General features: G+C 37.5%; 1 protein-coding gene across 1 annotated transcript in view; it reads right to left on the bottom strand.

The window, feature by feature from the left end:
* The window catches only part of PRPF18 (pre-mRNA processing factor 18), a 44,616-nt gene that overhangs the window by 18,782 nt on the left and 9,640 nt on the right, over positions 1 to 16,194 (bottom strand). Inside the window, 5 exon segments of the mRNA NM_001131478.2 lie at positions 1,089 to 1,157; positions 2,574 to 2,720; positions 6,999 to 7,112; positions 12,391 to 12,495; positions 15,238 to 15,315. Coding sequence (NP_001124950.1) covers positions 1,089 to 1,157; positions 2,574 to 2,720; positions 6,999 to 7,112; positions 12,391 to 12,495; positions 15,238 to 15,315 — 513 coding nt within the window.

Genomic DNA, 16,194 nt, shown 5'->3' with positions numbered 1-16,194 from the left:
ACCAGCCTGGCCAACAGAGTGAAACCCTGTCTCTACTTTAAAAAAAAAAAAAAAAAAAAATTACAAAAACTAGTCGGGTGTGGTTGCGTGCTACTCGGGAGACTGAGGCAGGAGAATCGCTTGAATCCAGGAAGCAGTGGTTGCAGCCAGCCGACATTGTGCCACTGCATTCCAGCCTGGGCGACAGAGCAAGACTCTGCCTCAGGAAAAAAATAAGAAACTCTACCAACTTCTTACTAATTCCGCTGTTGTGATTCTTTTCTATGTGTTTCCATTAATGAGCCAGCTTTAAAAAATATGCCGCAAGAAAGGTAGACCAGGCGCAGCGGCTCATGCCTGTAATCCCAGCACTTCGAGCCAGCTTTAAAAAATATGCCGCAAGAAAGGTAGACCAGGCGCAGTGGCCCATGCCTGTAATCCCAGCACTTTGGGAGGCTGAGGCAGGTGGATCACCTGAGGTCCAGGAGTCCTAGACCAGCCTGGCCAACATGATGAAACCCGATCTCTACTAAAAATACAAAAATTAGCCAAGCATGGTGGTGGGTGCCTGTAATTCCAGCTACTCAGGAGGCTGAGGCAGGAGAATCACTTGAACCCGGGAGGTGGAGATTGCAGTGAGCTGAGATTACACCATTGCGCCCCAGCTTGAGAGACAAGAGCAAGACTCTGTTTCCAAAAAAAAAAAAAAGCCACAAGAAAAGTAAATATGCATTTTCTCTCACTAACTGCTATATCAAGTGCATAGCGATATCATAAACATCATGTATGTGCGAGAAATGTGTATTGAGGTTTTCCCGTTCCAGCCTTTTTTTTTTTTTTATACTTTAAGTTTTAGGGTACATGTGCACAACGTGCAGGTTTGTTACATATGAATACACGTGCCATGTTGGTGTGCTGCACCCATTAACTTGCCATTTAGCATTAGGTATATCTCCTGTTTTCCCTCCCCTCTTCCCCCCACCCCACAGCAGTCCCCAGTGTGTGATGTTCCCCTTCCTGTTCCAGCCTTTAACCCTTGGTAATCCAAAAATATAAGAATAGTTCATAAGGATCCAAGGCATCCTCCTCCCCTAGCCGAAGACACGCACCTTCAGGAATTTGGTGATGATGTCCATGTCTTTATGATCATCGCCTTTCCCTAAGGACTCTCCCAGTGCCTGAAGAAAAAGAAACAATGCTTCTGTTCATTAATACAGAGCAACAACTAAACATATATATTACCAACACCAGTCTAGACATGGCTCTTGGTCACATAGGCAGTTCAATTTTTACTTAAAAACATGATGGAATTTCTAGATAAGAAACCAAAAACAAAAAACATGGACTTGCCACTTAAATTTGGAGAGCATGTTATCTTTTATGAAAAGTCAAGAGGGGGTAATGAATATGAGATTTCTTTTTGGGGGAACAAAAATGTTCTAAAATTAGATCGTGATGATGGTTGCACCACCATGTGAATATACTAAAAACCACTGATTTGTATATGTTAAATCGGTCAACTGTATGGTATGTCAATATCTCAATAAAGCTGTTTTTTAAAAATAAATAAATAAATACACCAATAGGATAAAAAAAAGCCCACAACTGGTTGCCCATACCAATTATTTTAGTAAAATGTAGGGACCATCGACAGGTACTGGAGGAGGCAGGGGATTAAAATGACATCTTCTTCAACTATGATCTCATTCAGAGGGACAGCTACACATGCAAGAGCCAGGAATTAAAGGAAACAGAAAAATAAGTTTATGTTTCCTTAAGCATTAAGAACTTTAAGCCATATTTATTTTACATGCTACTTACATGATACAAAATTGCTTTTTAATTAAGATTATACACTAACACTCCACACGCAGCACTATGGCAAAAATCAGACAGCAAGATATTGCCAAGTGTTGGCAGGGCTGGAAAGACAGGAGACCCTCACACTGCTGGGTGCAGACTAGGACAGCCATTCCAGAGAGTAACTTGGCAGTACTTAGACAAGTTAAATACACATATATACATCCCACAATCCCACTTTGTTAGGCCATCGTGGTTATGCACAAGACTGTTCATCAGGAAGCTGTCTGTGGTAGGAGGGAGCTGGGAACAATCTAGCTGCCCATCATTACTGGAGAACAAAAAGTCAAATGCAGTGAATGGCATAACACATGGAATCCTATGTAGCAATTAAAAGCAAAGGATTCAATGTACACAGAGCATCAAGGATAGCTCTTAAAAACATAGTGCTAACTGAAAAAAAGAAAAGTAAAACAGAATAAAGAATTTCACAGCATAACATCATTTATGTAAATCAAAAATACATGCTCACAAAACACTGCAGGTCACAAGAGCACCAACAAACAGAAGGATGCACATCCAACATATTAGAATGGGTTCCTTTGAAGGCAGGAAGTAGGGGAATGTGAGTGGAGGAAGAGAAAAAGGGGAGTAAATAAATAAAAGCGAGGAGTAAATAAACAAAAGACCAAGGACAACAGTGTGCTCTGCCCTCAACAATCTGCCCGACTCAGCCATCTGCTCCAGAGGAAAGAAGTGTGCCAGGGATGTGCTGGGCTTGGTGTAGAGATTACCTCTAACTCTTCAATTGTGGTGTTTTCCTCATGAACTTTCAGATCATTCTGTGTGTCTTCCTCTCCAGGCTCCTGACCGCCGACAATTTCATTGAGGTACTGCTGATCAATCTTATCCAAGGCTGCTTTCAAATCATTCCTCAATCCCTAAGAAAAGTAAAAAAAGGAAGAACACCTGTCATGGAAGGAAGAACACCTGTTGTTTCACCTTTGATTTTTCATTAACAACTGCAATTATTTTTCCCCCACAAGAAGAGTTCAGCAAAAGTAGGGACTCAAATAACACCAATTTATCACACAACTATCACTACTGTCCATTTAAAGTTAATTCTTAGGGACATATTTAAATTAAAACAATGCATGAACAATGGCCAGTCTGCTGGTCAGAAAAATAAAATACATGTGAGTGACGAATCCAAGTAAGAATCTTCATCAATGCTGTAATTTTCTAATGAGGCTTAGTGAAAGTGGCAGGTCTCCACTAGAGTCCCCAACCCGTTTGCCCAGCTCATTTACAATGTCTAACCTCAACTACTGTGAACTCCCAAAACATTCAGAAACATCGCTGTAATAAAATTGGTGCCTCATCTATATCCCAGGTTCTCAACTATGTTTCTAGCAAACCAGCAAATTCGCATTTTGTTCACGTATGATCCATGACCATTAATGAAACTGGAAGCCTCGTCTTCCTAACAATGAATGAGAGTCAGCTGCAAGGTTTAAGAGCCAAGGAAACATGCCGTGAGGCGGCTATAGGGTAATGGTTGAGAGTAAAGGCTATCTGGGTTCAAATCCTTGCCACATACTATTAAATAGCTCTTCAACAACTTGCTTAACCCCTGTATGCCTCAGTAGACTCACCTACAGAAGAGGAGTAACGGCACCATCTACTACGTAGGGCTGTAATGAGGATGCTATTTTTTATTTCAGTGAACAGCTACTATGTGATGCGGCTGTTCCAGAACCTTGCAAACATCAAGTCACATAAGTAAGCTAAGAAATGGATGATGCGCTTTGAACAGTTACTGGAGCACAGTGCACATTCAACCAATGTTAACTCCTAACGTTCTCACACAAAAAGCATCTGATCACTGTCTCCTGTCCCTTCATAAACACAGAAGAGAAACATTCAACTCAAAACACTTATAATTTCTCAAACACTGACTGATCACCTGCTGTGTATAAGGTATGACGCCAGGCACTCCCAGAGATCACCTCATTGAATTCTCAGTGCATCCCAGTGAGCCAAATATCACTGCCTCTGTTTTACCAATGAGGATTCTAAGGCTCAAATAGAGTAAAAGACTTGCCAACGGTCACATTATTGATTATTATAATCCAGGAATGGAATCCAGACCTTGTGCTCCTGTGCTTTGTCCTCAAAACCTCTAGATGCACAGCACGGGACTTGGCATACAAAGGTAAAACAGCCTTTGCCCACCAGGAAGAGATAAATATGCACATAACTAATAATAGCGAAAAACAGTAAGTACACTAACAAACGTTCACTCATAGGCACATGGAGAAGGAAGCAATTAATTCTGACTGGGATCAAAAATAGATTCCGAGAAAAGATGTGGTCACTGAATTGCATGTGAAAGTATAAAAACAAGATTTCAACCAGCGCATACAAGAGAGAAACACAGCAAGCAAAGGAAAAATGATCATTACAGACACAGAGGACTGAAGGCAACTGCTACTGTTGTGGGGCTGGAATGGCAATGCTGGGAAGTGAAGCAGGAAAGTGGTTTGGCAACAAAGAAAGCAGTGAGACAGCCCAGGCTAGCAGACAGAGCAGGTCGGGGAGCGGGCCTGGCCAGCCCCAGCTGTTCCTGCCATTCCAACTGAGATGCCAGGAAAGGGGCAAGATATCAGCTTAGAATACCAGCCCAGGGGCAGCCTCACGTGACTTCAGCCGCAGCCTTCATCTGACTGCAATCAACAAGAAAGCCCCCAAGCAAGACACTGCTCAATCCAGCCCAATCAAACCACAGAACTGGTCATTATTAACACAATAACAAATTATCTTAAGCTACCAGGTTTCAGGGTGGCTTGTTAGTCACCAAAAACAGATTTTGTAATAATAAATCCTTTATAATAAATACACAAACACTAGTAAGTTTTGGAGTAGTCTGTTACATAGCCATAGATAACCACACATGTCCCTCAATAATTGACAAAGCAAATAGATAAAAAGTTAGCAAGGCCACAGAAGATCTGAACAACACTATCATCACCGACATTTGTAGAACTGTATCACGAAAGCAAAACAATACTCTTTTCAAGAGCCCATGGAATAAACCATATGCTATGCCATAAAACAAGATCAGTGCCTTAAATGTAAAAGCAAAAACTATAATATTAAGCTTCTAGAAGAAAATTAAGAATATCTGTTTGAAACCTTGGGATAGGCAAAGATTTCTTAAGCAAGACACAAAAAGCAATGACCATAAAAGGAAAAAACAATAAATTGGACTTCATCAAAATATAAAACTTCTGGGCCGGGCACTTTGGGAGGCCAAGGCAGGAGGATCACTTGAGTAGAGGAGTTCAAGATCAGCCTGGGCAACATGAGGAGGCCTCATCTCTACAAAAATTAAAAAATCAGCCAGGCATAGTGGCACACACCTGTGGTCTCAGCTACTTGGAAGGCTGAGGTGGGAGATCGCTTAAGCCCAGGAGCTAGAGGTTGCAGTGTGCCATGATCATGCTGAACTCCAGCCTGGGTGAGAGTGAGACCCTGTCTCAAAAAGCGTGTGTGTACACACACACAAACTTCTGTTCAGCAAAAGATTCAATTAAGAGAACAGGTAAGCCATAAACTACAAGAAAATAGTCACAAAAAATATTCGTATATGTGACAAAGAACTTCTATCCAAAATATACAAAGAATTCCTATAATCCATTAACAAAAAGACAAGTTTATTTTTAAAATGACCAAAAAGCTCCTGTAATCCCAGCTACCTGGGAGGCTGAGGTGGGAGGACTGCTTAAGCCCAGGAGGTTGCAGCTGCCATGAGCCATGATTATGCCACTGCATTCCAGCATAGGTGACAGAGTGAGACTCTGTCTCAAAAAAATAAATAAATAAGGAAACAAAGACTTTAAGAGACACTACACAAATGAAGACAAGTTTATGAAAAGATGCTCCTCATTTTAGTCATCAGGCAATGTGATTAAAGCCACAAAGAGCTACTACCAGACACACAAGAGAATGGTTAAAATTAAAAAGACTAATACCACATGCTGGGGTTTGGAAATGACTGGCATTTCTTATGAAGTTAAGCATACATCTACTCTTATTATCCAGCAATTCTATTTCTAGGTATCTCCCCAAGAGACATATTTATTTACCCAAGAAAAATAACATAGTTCCAAAAAAAGATCTGCATAAGAATGGTCATAGCAGTTTTATTCCTTTTTTTTTTTTTTTTTTGAGACAGAGTCTCACTCTGTCGCCAGGCTGGAGTGCAATGGCACGATCTCAGCTCACTGCAACCTCCGCCTCCCAGGTTCAAGTGATTCTCTTGCCTCAGCCTCCCGAGTAGCTAGGAATACAGGCACACGCCACTACACCCAGCTAATTTTTGTATTTTTAGTAGAGACATGGTTTCACCATGTTGGCCAGGATGGTCTCGATCTCTTGACCTTGTGATCCACCCACCTCAGCCTCCCAAAGTGCTGGGATTACAGGCGTGTGCCACCATGCCCAGCCAGCAGTTTTATTCCTAATAGCCCAAAGCTGGAAACGAATTTTGATATATTCATACAACTGAGTATCACTGGAAAATGAAAAGGAAACCAGTGGTATCTGCAATAACATGGATGAACCTAAAAACTGTTATGCTGAGCAAAAGCAGCCAGACACACAATCTATGAGTCTATCTGTATGAAATACGAGAACAAGCAAAATTAATCCATGATGACAAAATTCAAATGGTGGCTGCCCAGGAAGGGACGAGGAGAAATATGAGGATTGGCTGAGAAGGGGTACTGGGGAAATTTCCTTTTTCTCTTTTTTCACAACTTTTAAGTTCAGGGGTACAGATGCAGGATGACAGGTTTGTTACATAGGGAAACGTGTGTCATGGTGGTTTACTGCACAGATCATCCCATCACCCAGGTATTAAGCCCAGCATCCATTCGCTATTCTTCCTGATGCTCTCAGGGAAATTTCTTTGGTGACGAAAATGTTCTATTTCTTTATAAGGGCAGTGGTTATATGCTTTTATGTATTTGTCAAAATGCATTAAATGTTATACTTAAGATATGCGCTTTTCAAAAAATTAATGAAAACTTCCATTCAGCAGCAATAATCTGCCCACTTTACTTTTCCATTGTTGCCTACAATAATGCAATTAGTCCATCGCTATTCTAGTGAATGCAGTACAGTGGTATTTTTCTAGCTTTGTTCTTTCCTCTTACCTTGTTAACTTCTGGTGTGAGGATCTCTATTTTCCTTAAACGTTGAAAAGCATCATAATCAGTTTCTCCAAACAGTCTGATTGGTTCTCCTCTTTCTCTCAATCTTCTGATGACCTAAAAAGTGAAACAGATACCCAGTAAATTTTTTTTTTTTTTTTTTTTTTTTTTTGAGACAGTCTCACTCTGTTGCCCAGGCTGGAGTGCAGTGGTGCGATCTCGGCTCACTGCAAGCTCCGCCTCCCAGGTTCAAGCGATTCTCCTGCCTCAGCCTCCCGAGTAGCTAGGACTACAGGCACATGCCACCACACCCAGCTAACTTTTGTATTTTTAGTAGAGACGGGGTTTCACCATGTTGGCCAGGATGGTCTCAATCTCCTGCCCTTGTGATCCGCCTGCCTCGGACTCCCAAAGTGCTGGGATTACAGGCGTGAGCTACTGTGCCCAGCTATTAAACTTTTGAGAGAGGAAAAAACTAAACATCTCAAAAACAATTTGTATATTGGACCTTAAAAGCCAAGCCTGGGTTTAATAAAAGCTAATTATCCAAATACATGCCTCTGTGTAAAGTATAAAATCCTTCAAATATTTTAGATCATTTCAACTAAGCTAAACAAAGATGGTTCCAAATCAAAGAGAAAATCAAGTACTTTAAAAATCTATTTTGACTCAAAAGTCACTGTTATTAATTTTATTACCAAATAGCTCCTAGAAAGTGGTCTGACCTATGACTCTACAATTCAAGTCTAAAGAAAGCCCCTAATATAAACCACCTCTTTTATTGTGAGATTTTAAAAAAATTCTTTTTTGTAAGAAAAGGGGCATGTTTGTGGCCCTCATTTTACATAATTATAACTGTTCTTAGTGTTCTTTTAAAAACAATGGAAGACAATAGTAATCACTTATGTCAGTATATTTTTGGTGATCAAACACTTGTTTTGAAATGCAGATGCAAAAAGTAATCTATTTATTCTTTTAATTTTCCATGAACAGATATACTGTGTTACCATCACACCTTAAGTAACCATAAAGTTTAGGTCGTTTAGCTCACTGCTTCGATAGGACCAATCTGTGCAGCAGGACACACAGGAAAAACACTAAGATGGGAGGGAATGACAGCATTTACAGAGAGAAGGAAAATCAAATCTGAAGCCAGCCGATAATTACCATAATGGACAGTCCGCATTGTAATACCACCATCAAACCAAAAACTTCTCCCTCAGAAAACAGGGAGTTATAATCTGCATATGCAGAGCTTTTAAGATGCTGAAAATCTATTTCCAAACTTGAGTGATGGTTACATGAATATTTATTTTGTAATTATTCATATATGTGTAACATATATTGCCCTAATATGTTTCATACACTTTATATACATGCTATGTATGTCATTTTAAAAAGGAAGAAAGAAACAGAAAATGTAATAAATACGAGCCCAAATTTTTTAAATAAAGCAATAATGAGAAACACCAAGAGCTTTACCTGGGAGCATAAATAGCATCACACCTAAAATCCATTGGGAGGGCTCCCACTGGATTAACAGAAGTTTGAGATTAAAATAGAAATTTAAGAGGTCATCTAGTACTATCTCCAATCAACGCAGAAATGAACTCACAAACACCCTTGTCAGATCCCTGGCTGACAAACGGCAGGAATCACATTTCTTCATGAAACATCCCATCCCATTGTTTAGACAGAGATGTTTTGCTTCTCAAAACTGAAATCTACTTCCCTCAAACTTCTACCCATTTATCCCAGTTCCACTTTATGAAACTACAGAGAATATTCCGATTTTCCAAAATCAGAGCTACTTTCATTGGATTTTTAAAGATATCTCTAGTAATTCTTCTCTCCAGCCTCAGTATTCTAAATTCCTTCAACTCATCTTCATATGATGGTTTCTAGAGTCAGTCATCATTCCCCTGCAAGTTTCCTTTCGTGCAATGTCTGTCATAAACATGTGGTAATGTAGAACTAAATAATAATACTGCAAACATGTCAACTTGTGAGAAGTACAGAATACATAAGCCTTTGATCTAGACACTATATTTCTATGACTTACATTCAGTCCTATCCACAACTACAGAGGTAGAACAGGAAGAGACTACTGAGGACTCAAAGATGAAAGATGACCCTAAGTCAGTCAGTCAAAGACAAAAACAACCTCAACAGAAAAAAGAAAGGGAATTTGAGCTAGTTATTACTGTAAAACACTGCTTAAGATTGGGTGCTATAACTTAGGCCAAGTTGTGAGAAATGCATAATATTTTTCTGGTTATCAGTTTAATAGCTAACTTTCATCTACCTGGAATTATATAACAGTGGTTCTGTCTAAAGGCAAGGTAATAAACTACCTGACTTCGAAATTTCTTTTAGTGCAAGAATTCTATTATTCTAATTTTTTAAATAAAGAAGCTGAAATATACCACCACCACCACCACCACCACCTCCCCCAAAAAATGACACAGAGACTAAAGGGACATCAGTGAAAGAACTTAAGCCTCTGAGTCCTCTTTTACTGTTTCAATAGAAGCTCCCTGAGCAAAGGCAGGAACTTCTTCCCCATATCATGTCTAGTACTTAACTGATGTACCACTATTAATCAGTAACAATGGTTTACTAGTGATGGATCTCACAAAAAGAACAACTTAAAACTACCTTGTCTTTTAACTCAAGCTTTTCAATGTTTAAAGATAAAGTAAATTCCAGGCCAGGCACGGTGGCCCTTGCCGGTAATCCCAGCACTTTGGGAGGTCGAGGCGAGCAGATCACCTGAATCAGGAGTTCAAGACCAGCCCGGCCAACATGGCAAAACCTTGTTTCTACTAAAAATACAAAAATTATCCAGGCCTGGTGGCACATACCTGCAGTCCCAGCTACTTGGGAGGCTTAGGCTTGAGAATCTCTTGAACCCGGGAGGCGGAGGTTGCAGTGAGCCTATATCATGCCACTGCACTCCAGCCTGGGAGACACAGCGAGACATTGTCTCAAAAAATCGAAAAGTAACAGAATTCTAAAATATGTAAGTGACATGAAATTTCAAGTATTTTGACTATGAAGTTAATACATGCTCACTTGAGATACAAAATTAAAATATAAAGAAAATTATATTTTCTAGATATAAAGAATGAGTTCATAAAGGTAGTGGAAAAAAATTAATATATCTTTGTTTAACTCTTAGGAACAGAGGAAACCTTTCTAAGCATGATGCCCAAGACAAAAAAAAAAAAACATAATGAAAAAAACTGATGTCATCGTATAAAAATGTAAAACTTCTGCATGGCAAAAAACAAATGATACACTGACAAATATATATATACACTATGTACATCTGATACATATACACTTATGAACACAGGTTAACAACCTTAACATATAAACATGTTGATTTGCAAATCAATAAAGACATATTTCACAATATAAAAACGGCAATTCCATAAAACGAGACATTAACGACCACTGAACACGTGAAAACATGTTGAATTCTAATAATCACTAATAGAAAGTTTCACATGAACACAAGATACCTATTTCACCTATCAGTTTGGCAAAAATTGAAAATAATAATCTGCTTTCAGATTGGCAAAGGCTGAAACATTTTAAAATAAAGAGTTGACAGAAATGCTAGGAAGTCTTACATACTTACAGTTGGAATGTAAATTGGCACAGCTTCTTTGTAGGACAATTCCACACAATCGAAAATTACATAGACACACTCTGTGACCAGAAATTCTTTTCCTAGGAAATTATCCTATTGATAAACTCATACAAATATCAAGACATATGTATAAGGAAGTTCACCTTAGCACTGTATGTAAGGGCAAACAACTGGAAGTAATCTATCCATCAGTAAAGAGCTAATTTTAATAAATTACAGAACTACTACTAAAAACAATACCTAAATTTGTTGAGTAGCTCACCATTAAGTACTGTTCTCTTCATGTATTACCTTATTTTATCATGAAAGTCTCCTGAGGTAGACCCAATTGTTACCCTCATTCAGACATAAGGAAATTGAGAAACAGACCGGATAACCTGCCCAAACCACATGTTTACTGTGAAAAATGTTCATACACACACACACCCCCCCAACATAAAATGGCCTTCAAAATGTACTTTTAAGTGAAAAGACTAAGGCACAAATGCATGTAATCTCATTTGTGTGAAAGGGAAAAAAGGTATACACATACACACTGATGCTTGTACAACTGAAGAACTGGGTAGGAGGACTGATGGGGGCACAGAGGGAGTGAGGGGAAACGGAAGATAAGAAAAAGGGAAGAAATTTTTGTTTTACAGCCTTTTGTATTGATTTGATTTCTTTATATCACATGATTAAATTTTATGATTTTTTTTAAGTAAAATAATAGTTGATACTGATCAAGGTATAGACAAACACTATAAACACAACAGATAGTAGTACAAAGTGGCACAACATGGCTAATACCTCCAGAGCTACCTGGTAATATATATCAAGTCTTAAAAATACACGTAGTCTTTGCCCTAAAAATCATGCTTCTAGAAATGTTTCCAAAGGAAATAATCACACATTATTATGTATACAATGATGTCTACATAAGGATGTTCATCTTAGTATTATTTATAATAAGCAATCTAAATGATCACCAATAAATGATTTTTTAAATATTATGGTGCGGCCAGGCACGGTGGCTCACACCTGTAATCCCAGCACTTTGGGAGGCCAAGGGAGGTGGATCACTTGAGGTCAGGAGTTTGAGACCAGCCTGGCCAACATGATGAAACCCCATCTCTACTAAAAATACAAAAAAAAAATTAGCTGGGTGTGGTGGCACACACCTGTAATCCCAGCTACTCAGGAGGCTGAGGCAGGAGAATCGCTTGAACCCGAGAGGCAGAGATTGCAGTGAACCAAGATTGCACCACTGCGCCACTCCAGCCTGGGCGACACAGTGAGACTCTGTCTCAAAATAAATAAATAAATAAACAAACATTACGGAGCAAACAAGCAATGGGAAATTATACACTCATTCAAAATTATGTAGATCTCCATATTTTAATCTGGAAAGATGTATTATTAAATAAGGGTAAGGGAAGTATGTTACAAAATAATATAATAATTAAAATAATTTAAGTACAAATATTTAGCATAAGAGCATTTAATTATACTTATTATTGAATATTCACGTTTATTTTTTAAAGTTTAGAAGGATAAGCTCTAAAAAAAGTTGATAATAATATCAAGAAAAGCAGCAGTGAGTAATTTAGAACTTCATGAAGAAAACCAGCTGCACAGCATTTTTAGATAAGTCATTTTACACAGGAAATAATGACATTTAACTTATTGGAAAAGCTGGAGATAAATGTAAACACCGTGGAGATCTTATTCTCATGAAACCATCACAAATAAACTTACCTCTTGCCTAGAAAGCGTCATAGGTAATTTTTCCTCTGCCAGTTCAAGTTCTAACACTGGATTCGATGAAGTTAATGGTTTCTGGTCCTCCTCTTTTGGCTGTATCTATATTAATAGCCAAAAGAAATGAAATTCAGCTTTAAAAATATAGTTGATATTTATCATTCTATTACCTTAGCTATGGAAATTAAACATGTTTTCAACACTGAAGATTTTCTAATATTCCTCTGAGCAAAGAGCTCATAATGAATGTACATGCTTGTAAAAGAGAGTCAAACGTATTCACATCAGGGGCATCACAAGTCCACAGCATGCACAGAGAAATCAGCATTCTTGCTATAAAAGAGTGACACGACTATCATGATTTCCAAAATCCAAATTTAACAGGGCTGAAATTCGCACTTTCTCCCCAGATTCTAAAGACTATACTTTTTCCTTAAAAACAATCAACTTGCTCTTCCTCTTTAAATTGTCTTACAGGGTTATTTGATTCTTGCTCAGCTTCAAAATGAAGATAAAAGAAAAGAATTTCTTTCCAACAGCAACCTGTGAAGCTTCAAGCTCTAGCTTTTCCTGTCCTGCTTTTCAAAACGTATTTTTCCAAATGTACGAAAATCATGTTGGACATACAGAAAAATTCCTAATGCTACACAGAGTTGGTCCACAAACTGAGCTACCAACCTTGCAGAAATACAAGGAAAAAAGCACCTCTCTACTAATGCCACCCAGCCAAAGAGTGGGCATTCTTGTTCATATGAACCTGTAGGAAAAACAATCTCTTCACATATTTTCTCAAATCTGTTGCTCAAGTCGCAGTTTAGGAAAACTGAATTCAGCAATTTACAAGCCCCCTTGTGGAGTCTATAAAAAAGATACTGAAACGTGGTTTCCCATCTGACCATAGGATAAATCCAAAATGCTGAAAGTAGGAGTAAGATCAAAAGAACATAAAAGAAGATCAACATTAAGGAACAAACTCACATTAAGAAAGGCTATATGGTGAAAATTACATAATTCATGATTCTATAGCTTACAGTTCAAGTTTATGTTCACCATAACTAATTGATATAGAGGTAAAATTAAGGTAACAAACTAAGCCTTTCTATTTTCACAGGTCAAATCAGCATCAAGCCTTAAAAAATGCTAACTCATTTCTGCAAAAGGATAAAAGTAACGAACACTATGTCATTACTACCAAGACGGAAATCTTTAAAAATCTTTAGAAAGAGACACCTGTGCTTTACTTTTTAAGCATGGAAATGTATTTCTCCAAAAATCTCAGGATTAAAAACACATTTAATTATATAATGGCAGTTAATAGCTCTGGGGAAAAGATCTAAGTCATTTCATGGGCTGGACTCAAAGTTATAAACAATTATCTTTACAGTAATTATTTTGCTTCAGGACTTTCCTCTATACAAACAAACAAAAAGCACACTATACAAATGTAAAAACTGCCACTATATAAAGTTACTTTCCTACCTTATCAAATAGTTGAAAAGGTTCAAATTTAGGAATCTGGGAATGCCACAAGTCAGCAGAGTAAACCTACGTAAGTGATTCTTATTCCAGACCAAGGGTGTGTTAGACAACACTGGGCAAGGCAAAAATGAGAGTTCCTTTCTGAATATCTATCTACTCAATGGTTATTAACATAAAACTTACTTTCATTTCTAATTAAGCAAATAAAACAAATATCTTTATGGAAAAAATCAAAATACAAGTATAAACTTTCCCATATTTTAAAAACATCAGAAATATAATTACATTTAAAAATTTTTTTAAGTCACATCTTGGTATCTTTTGAAAACTACATTTTTCTTTAATACTTGTCTTCTCCCAGCCCTACAAAATCAAACCAAATGCATATACATACCATGTGCATTCCTCATGCTTCCTTCTAAAAATGCTATGCAGGATAAATCCATTTCCAGAACTTTCCCCATTACATGCATTATCTTATATTGATATTTCCCCATTACATGTATTATCTTATATTGATATTTCACAAGCCAAAGGTTAATTACAAGTTTATGATTTGGCAAAAGTATTCCAATAGAACCTCTGAGCTTTGAGTTAAAAATTAAGCTAAATATAGTCTTCTCTTAAAATAATTTAAACATAACTTCTCCACCTTATACCCTTTAACCCCTCCCAATAAAACCACAATACATTATCAACTAATTTCTTCTAAAATATACAAGCAAAGCCTTCCAGACAACTCATTTGTTTCTAAGAAATATTTCAAGATGACATTTTCTATCCAACAGACTAAATAGTGTTTGAAATGTGATACCTTATTACAACAAAGGCATATAAATATATACGGCTTTATACTTTAGGCAGAGGTTCTTAGGACCCAAAAGGACGTATTAACAATGCAAACATAAAATCGATGGCTTAAAATATTCCAGAGAAGGCAGGGAAATTACCACCACTAATATTACTGCAGCTGGATGAATAAATGTTTTGAACTCTTTCCAAACAGACTGTTTTATTGGGAGAGGCGGGGGAGAGGAGTGGTGGTGGAGTTGAAAAGAATGCAGTCTCAGATTCAGGACTTAATTAAAAAAAAAAAAAAAATCAAGCTTTGATCTCAAGCCACTTCATGCCGTTCACAAAAAGCCAAACCATTCCAAGCCAAAAGTCATGCATGTATTTTCCTGAATTCAAGATTTTTTTAAAAATGCAAAAACAAAAACTCATACCTCTCCAGATGGCTTCTCATTTATAGGCTAACGTATAATATTGATAAATTGAACAGAGATCAATGATTGTCATTTAACAAGAGCTGTATAAATTTAAACTCAGAAATATACAATTTAACATAAAAGCAGACATTCATACCCTGTAGCCACATCTTTCAAAATATGCTTCCTCTTCTTTTTTGGCGAGCTCACTACGCTTGAAATATTTTTTATTTTCCTATTAAAGAAAAAAAATTATGTCAATAATATATCCTTGAGCAAAATTTCATGTCCCATAGTCAACAAATACCTTTAGAAACCTTTTGAAAACACTCTTCAGTTTTTCAAGAACTGGATAAAATAAATATTTTCTGGTTCCAGAGATGAATACATTGATTCCCCAAACACATCACCAACCCTCCACTACGACTATGGGCACCGATATGTGATAAGTTCAAGTATTTTTCTTGCAGTATCAATCAGTAGACAAGTCCATCAGCAAAGAGGAGACCAAGAATATTTTCCAAACGTTTTGATTTCTTAATGTTTGAGTTCAATGATAATTTCTTCAAATGGATTATGAACCACACAAAATGGTATACCTCAATTATTTTTTCCTAACAGAAACAAAATTATGACATACATAGCCTACATTTCATATCCCACATAACAAGGGAACTCCAGGAGTGTAAGTTCTTTCTTGTTACCTGGAACCTTATATCAATCAGTTCTTAAAATAATCTACATATAGGGTGGTCTTGGTGAACCTTTTTATTTAAAAAATGATTTAAGGATATTTGGAGAATATTTTTCTGGTTTGGAAACATTTGGAGAATGTTTTTCTGGTTTTTTGTTTGTTTTGGAGACAGGGTATCTCTCTGTCACGCGGGCTGGAGTGCAGTGGCACAATCAAAGCCACAACTTCGACTCCCTGGGCTCAAATGATCCTCTCACAAGGTATTTGTTTTGATATGATTTGATGTAAAGAGACAAGCTCTAAGTCTTGTCTGTGGCTAAAAAGATGTCAGTCCTTTCCACATTATACATAAAATTATCCTTATTGTTACATCTACAGTCCGTAATTTGGAGGCTTGTTGCTATCTCAGCTCTGCCTCTT

This window comes from Pongo abelii, chromosome 8 (genome assembly GCF_028885655.2).
Source record: "Pongo abelii isolate AG06213 chromosome 8, NHGRI_mPonAbe1-v2.0_pri, whole genome shotgun sequence".
Lineage (NCBI taxonomy): Eukaryota > Metazoa > Chordata > Mammalia > Primates > Hominidae > Pongo > Pongo abelii.
This window is presented reverse-complemented; position numbering and strand designations above follow the sequence as displayed.